We start from the raw sequence: 7,122 nt of genomic DNA, 5'->3' as shown, positions 1-7,122 counted from the left end.
CCTGCCTGATCTGCTGCTCTGCTTTCTGCTTCCAGTCCTCTGCTCCCTGTTTCATTTGTTGCTTTGTTTTCTCCATCCTGTCCTATTTGCCACTGTGCTGCTTGCCCTCCCCAATCTGCTGCATGCCCCGCACAGAGACTGCCCATGCCACTTGTGGCACCCATGCTGCAGGTTGGCTACCCCTAATATAAGGCGTAGCTGGCTACTCACTGAAGCAAATCACTTCTATGCTCCTTCAGCAGTCATTCCACTGAATGAACCTGTTAGGTTCAATAGCACAGCATATGGCTTCTACCAAGACACTTCTAGAGCCTTCAGCATTTTCTTATAACTGATAATGAGAAAGGCCAGGAATAAAGGTCCAACATTGTGTTTGGTCATACAGATTTTCTCATGACCAGACCAATCTTCCCTATCACCCAATTTAGGGCCAGGTCCCCATTTGGTGAAAATCAGCTTATCTTTAAGCACATGTATGCTTAAAGGCAGCTGTTATGCATAGTCTTATTTAGTATCATATTAAAAATCCATGGGCTTTCTTCCCCAGCTCAGGACCCTGACAGCTTCCCCCACTTTCTTGCTGTCCCCTAGTTTCGTGTTGCTATCACTGCTTCTTGAGAGAATCAAACAAGGGGTTAAGAAAGCAGAAAACAAGAGGTGCTGTCAAAAAAGGTTGATTTCCTGTTGCATCTGCCTGACTGTTCTTTTAATTGGGGTAGCAGGCAGACAGGCAAGCAGTGGGGATTTGAGAAAGAAAAAGGAAAGGGAAAAAAGACATAACTGAATAAAAACAAGAATGCAGATCACCCAATAAGCAATTAAAGGAAATCAAAGCTAAGCCCTGACTGATTTTTGTGATTGAAATAAACTTCTCTTCTGGAAAATCCTCCATAACAAACCCGTTATTCAAACTTCTGAACTGATGTGCTTAGCACCTTCCCAAATTACAACAAAACAGATGTTCTTGTCCTTGATCAGAGTGAGTAAACACCAGATACCTTTCTTGGCTTTTGTCAGATACACATTCTTTTTTCCCTAATCTCCTGTGTTCAAAGTTCCCTTTTTTATGCCATAAAAGCATATGAAGGTTCTTATCACTTTAATTCTTATTGCATATTTACATACATATCTTTTTTTATCTTTCCCAAAATGTACATCTGTGTGTATACAGCTGGAGCAGGAAACATGGGTGTTAAAGTGACATCAAAATAGACTGAACTAAACTGTGCATGTTTAAGGATACAATTCCTACCTTTTGGACCTAGAGCCAAGAGCATTTGCAGGGTAGTAAGGTCCATCTTTGACCTAGTCTCCCCATGTTCTAAGCAGCCAGATTGGACACAGATTTTGAAAGCTGTCTCTGCTGCTATGTTTAAGATGGTGATAAATACTCAATGGCCATCCACCAAGGAGATGCTGCCTTCAAATGAATAATAAACCTTTGAATTATTTCTTATATCTTCCACAGACTGGAAAAAGAAATAGAGAAACTAGAAAGTGAAGAATCCCAGATATCTGCCAAAGAACAAATCATCTTGGAGAAACTAAAAGAGACTGAAAAATCATTTGAGGACTTACAAAAGGTATGTAGTGTCAGAGAGAGCCTGAGTCCAAGGCAGATGTCTTAATACTGACTGAAAGTAACTGATACAGTATAACATGCCTATTAGGGGTGTGCAAAATGGGATGTATTCAATTCTGATTTGGCCCAAATCAGGGACAGTGATTCGATTCGTTGATTCATATCACTGTCCCCCATTCAATTCGGCTGAATCCGAACCTGAAGATTCAATGCTGATTCAGAGAATCAGCGATTCGGCTATTGACACAGCTTTAAATATTTTTTCTACATACCTCAAGGTACCAGGCATGGTTTGTGAATGCTGCAATGCTGGGGTGGATGGAGCATCCCACAGGAGCGCGGGGGGGTGGGCTCCTGCGTGCTCAGCAGCGAACCCAGAAGTACTTCTGTTCCATTTCTGGGTCCACTGTCAAGCACGCTGGGGGCCCCCTACTCCTCCCTGGCTCAGCAATCAGCCGTGGGGGAACCCCAGGTGCCCCCCAGACCCAGGAGGCACCAGTCATGAGCCGGAGGCATGCGGGGACCCCCCTGTGTGCTCCCCAGTGGACCTGGAAGTGGACTGGAAGTGCTTCTGGTCCACTTCCTGGTCTGCTGCCAAGTGCATTGGGGACCCACCCACCCCCCATGTTCCTGTGGGATGCTCCATCTGCCCCAGCATCTCAGCATTCACAAGCCACCTGGTACCTTGAGGTATGTAGAAAAAACATTTAAATTTGTGTCTATGGCCAAATCATCAAATCTTTCCGAATCTCTCCGAATTGATTCAGAAGGTTCTGATTCAATTCGGAGAGATTAAAGGGTCTCCTGATTTGATTTGGATTCAGAGATTCAGCCACCAAATCGGGCTGAATCTCCACCAAATTGAATCAGGGACCAAAGCTTCACACAGCCCTAATGCCTATGCAGAGGTGGAGGATAGCAATGGAGGGCACAACCATTACTAAGCTGAGCAAGACCAGAAAAAATGGTGATTAGCCTTTGTGGTAGAAAGGCTTCTCTCCATTTCACAGGGCGAGAAAAGATAGAAGTCCTGCAGCCACCATGAAGGACACAAAGGAGACTAACAGGCTAGTTGGAGAGCAGTCTCTCTTATTCACTTCTACAGCTTCTATGTAGAGAATCTCTTCTGTTAGTAGCTCTCCTAGTATGTATATTCAGCAGGCTCCCACTCTAATTGAGCCTGAGGTCCAAATCACATGCCTCATACCTAAACATTTGCTTCCCACTTTAATCAGTAGGTGCAGTCATCTAAGTGATGGCACGCAGCATTGAACCCACATAAAGCAAGCTCATTTGGCAATTAGAAAATTAACCAACAAGCTGAGTAGGCTGCTAATCATCCTATCCTTTCACCCTCTGGGTTGTGAACAGCTGAGCAGAGGTTGAGCCAAGGGTGAGTAACAAGTCTGAATGAGATGCAAACAGCAGAGGCAGGCTGTTCCTGTTGATTTAGCAGGCACATTCATATCAGTCTGAGCTGTGTCTTATATTGAAGTCAGTGGGATTAGACAAATGGCTTCCCAGTTTACCCATGGGCATCTTGACTGGCTTACACTGTACTCCTCTATTCTAACCACCCCTATAGCTAAGTAGCCATTTCCTTTTCCAAGGAGTTTTGCACACAGCAAACACAGATAAAGAATCTAGAATAACACTTCAGTATTTTACATCACATGAAGACTTAATCAAGCCCCATCTTTTTGTCTTTACAGAGGTTCTTGCAGCAGGATGGTGGTAAGTGTTTATACCATGATTAATAATTATAGTTTTAGTGGGTGATTTGTAATAAAATACTGCTGCTAATTGTTGCAGGATGAGGATTATTGCTAGTATTTAGGGCAGGGCTGTCCAACTTTAGAGTGGCTGCAGCAGTCCTGGGCCTTGGGCCACACACCACACAGGCTGCACACTGTATGGGTTACCAGGACCCCTACCATACAAACAGAACGAGCCCTCCTGCGACACCATGCCAGTGAGCTCCCCTCAACCCCACTCCCCAGTACTGCCTCACAAGCAGCATGCCCCCTCCCTGCCACGTGGGCAGTGGGTGTGGCTAGCAGGCAGGCACCACGTGGCCTGGATGCTGCCCACAGGCCACCAGTTGGACAGCCCTGATTTAGGCTGTCTGTGATTTTTTTGATTGAAGCCATTAAGTTTTTTGCTTTGCAGTTATTTTATCACATGAAGAAATTGTTCTACTGTTCATTACGCTTTACAATGTTTTTGTGTCAAACACATGTGGGGTTAAGTTCTACTGTGTTACATTTGAATAAACCATAGAAATGCTTTTAACTTTAAATATGCCTATGCTTATGTCCAGCATTTTCGGAATGTTGCTTTATTTTTGGGAGCAAGACTCATATAGAACTTGAACATGTTTCCTAGTGATAAATATGAAAGCTCTCTGCAGTCCCCATTTTAGGATTTTGAAACGCCTGCAGAAAGGACCGCATGATGAAGTGTAACCCCATCAGATGGAATGATTCTTTTGATTGGGTTGGTTGATGCAGACATAAGTGTTGGAAGGCTTTTTCTTTGCCCTCAGTTCTGAGCCCAGTGCATATTTTGTCTACTACATATTTCCTCTACATAATATGCTTTATTTAGTTGCTTATATATCACCCTAGAGTTTTATTTCCCCATGTACCTCATTCAACAGCCTTTGCCATGTCATTGACAAGAAATAACATTCTCTGAGGCACAAAGATGCTTCTTTTGACAGACCATGAACCAGACAGATAATTTGATCGCATAAATCTTAAGACAAGAGGTAGTGTAGCACATCATATAACTGAGGTACTGCCTTTCTATTAAGTCAGTCTTGCTGGCATTAGCCTAAAGAAAGCTACAAGGCTAATGGCATTCCATATTATAGAAAAGTGGCCTGGAAGGATACCTCAGGAGGTCATTTAGTCCAGCCCTCTGCTGAAGGCAGGACCATCCCTATCTAAGCCATTTTATAGAATTGTTTAATCTAACCTACTAGTACTCTTGAAACAGCATAAGCAACCTGCATCCAGAACTGCCAGGCAAAGTACCTAAAACCTGAAGTTGCCACAGGTAAAGCAAGGGAGCAACATCACTGCCAATGTCATGCCACTGCAAAGACAAGAAATAGTCACGAACTTTTACTTTCCACAAAAGAGATTTTAAATTTTCAGGAAACCTTCCTTCCCAGCTTGTGCCAAGAGCTAGAGAGAAAAAAATCCTGGAAAGAAAAGACTGCAAAATAAATTACATTTTAGTTTTCCCACAATGGATTTCCTTCACACTCCCAGGGCTGCCCACCTATTGGCAAACTGCTGGCCCAGTTAGCTAGGAAGCTTGGAGAACCTCTTGCCCAAGGAGTTGTATCTCTAGGGGAACTGGGGAGTCACCTGCTGCACAGTCTAAAGCTCCAGCGGGTCATCACAATGCCTGCTTTCCATCAAAAGTTTTATCAAAGGTGACATGTTCCCATGGAATATTTTCAGATTCACAAATTGGAATTTTCTAATGGAAAAAAAAATTCTATTGGAGAATGTTCCTCTGGTTTTGAATGCATATAATATTAATTAAAGCCAGGAAGGGCTTAAACAGCCAAAAGAGCCATCATACATTTACCACCTTGACTTCAATACTATATGCTGCCCAAATGCTGCAAATTCTCTTTGCTTACTATAAAAGCAATTCTCCTTCAGTTGTCTGTATTCGCACAGTGTTCATAAACAGTTGAATAAAATGAGGACTCTTTTTCATTTAGATTAATAACCTGTTTTGAGTAAGTTTAAAATTACTTCATCAGTGAATTATATTGTGTGTAAAAACGTCCATGTAGTTAGAAAGCACTGCGTAACAGGGGGCCAGCTCCAGGCCAATCTCACTGTGACCCGCCCACCTGTTTCTGGTCTAACCGCCTGCCTTCCCGTCCATCACGCCTTGTTGTTAATTCATTAATTGATGTTAATAAAGCGGGAGGCTGCCCATTTCTCGCCCTGACGCCAGAGGGTGTTATCTGCGGCTCCGTTCCTCCCCTACACCGCAGCCCAAGCCTCACAGTTGGCATCCAGATGTTATCCATATCACCGGCCCCACACTGTGCCCCAGAATCCTACTAGTTGGACCCCACTTAGATCCCTCTGTTCAGGCAGCCTATTCTGCCTTCATTCCTGGCTGCATAACTCCCTGAGTTGCTTCCCCCTTATGGGTCTGGTCCCCCTGGGACCTTTGGCTCTACTAGCCCTGGCCCACCTCCAGGCCAGCCGGAACCCCAGGCCCTCGGCTCTGGGTGTCCCTCGCTGTGGGCCCCTGGCCCTTTGACCCTTCCGGTCCTGGCCCCAGCTTGGACCAGTCGGGGGATGTCAAGACAGGTTAAGAGTCTATGGCCCCACTCTCTCTCTCTCTCTCTCTGTGGTCCACTTTCTAGGGGGTAACCCACCTGGTTGTGGGGGCTAGGGGTTAAGGTGCCCCGACCCGCCTTTCACCAGGGTGGTAACTGGCCTGGCATTTCCTGGGGGCTCCCGCACCACTGAGAGCCCCACCAGGCCACCCACTCCTAGGAGGGTACAGTTTTAGGTCATGCCCAGGACCAGGAGCCTCCTGACCATCCCCTACGGCTCCTCCCTTACCTCCAGATGATACCTGCAGCTAGGCAATGTTGTTACCTGGCCTCCCAGCAGCAAAACTGCCCCATTTATATGAATCTAAAATGGCTGCCCTCATCAGGCACCTGCTGGCCGCTGTCTTCTGGCCCTTAAAGTGGCAGGCACAAACAGTGCCCTGCCACACACTGCTTTGATGGATGTGTACAGTAATAATTAGTTTATGGATTCAGTGACCCAAATGCACCCGATGAGCCTGAATACTGAACTTTGCATTTAGGTCAGCAAGTAAGCGTAAAAGCTGTTTAAATTAACGTGTTGCCAGACAGCACTTTAAGAGGTAAATGCACTTGAAGAGGAAGCCCACACGTGTTGTGTTTGACAGCATCTATCTACAATAACTTGCACTCCAAACACTGATACTTGATGCACATCAAACTGGTAGGACATAAAATACCAAAGTTAAGACTATGAGCCCTCCATTGGTTGACCCAGGTCTTCATCTGTAAATATAGATGAAGGATATGTGGAATGGTCCAAATATGGGGCTGTATGGAGAGCTTTATGAGTGGGGACCTACCAAATTCACGATTTTGTAGATTCTGTGAAAACTGGCATTGCTGATGAAATCCAGGCAATGCTTGCAAAATCCATGGAAAAAAAACCTACAGAAAATAAAATTCTGGCTCCTCAAAAGGAGCCAGCAGTCCTCAGCATTCTGCAGCAGCCCAACAGGACAGAAAAGAGGGGAGGGAGGGCTGCCCACTTGAACAGCTGTGGACAAGATAGCTGCCACCACTGCCTCTCACCACTGATTGGCTGCAAGGGCCACATGTCATGTGGCCCCACCCCTCTCCACCAATTGGCAGCAAGGGGCAGGGCTGCATGATGGACAGCCCTTGCAGCCAATCAGCAGTGAGGGATGGAGCCATTGGGGCTCCTTTGCCAATCAGAAGTGTG

At 45.4% G+C, this 7,122-nt stretch overlaps 2 protein-coding genes across 4 annotated transcripts in view; both read left to right on the top strand.

Annotated features, from left to right (window-relative positions):
- Positions 1–1,454: 1,454 nt before the first annotated feature.
- The window catches only part of PALM2 (paralemmin 2), a gene marked incomplete at its 5' end in the record, with an annotated part of 30,368 nt that continues 24,700 nt past the window's right edge, over positions 1,455–7,122 (top strand). The window contains 2 exons of the mRNA XM_025216058.1: positions 1,455–1,583; positions 3,295–3,316. Of these exons, the coding sequence (XP_025071843.1) occupies positions 1,455–1,583; positions 3,295–3,316 (151 nt within the window). The remainder of the gene's footprint in view (positions 1,584–3,294; positions 3,317–7,122) is intronic.
- LOC102378731 (A-kinase anchor protein 2) overlaps positions 3,299–7,122 on the top strand; it is a 265,411-nt gene continuing 261,587 nt past the window's right edge. For all 3 annotated transcript variants that reach the window (XM_025216057.1, XM_006034132.3, XM_025216056.1), the window contains exon 1: positions 3,299–3,316. The gene's annotated coding sequence lies outside the window, so the exon portion shown is untranslated. The remainder of the gene's footprint in view (positions 3,317–7,122) is intronic.

Source organism: Alligator sinensis, unplaced genomic scaffold (genome assembly GCF_000455745.1).
Source record: "Alligator sinensis unplaced genomic scaffold, ASM45574v1 scaffold371_2, whole genome shotgun sequence".
NCBI classification, from domain to species: domain Eukaryota; kingdom Metazoa; phylum Chordata; order Crocodylia; family Alligatoridae; genus Alligator; species Alligator sinensis.
This window is presented reverse-complemented; position numbering and strand designations above follow the sequence as displayed.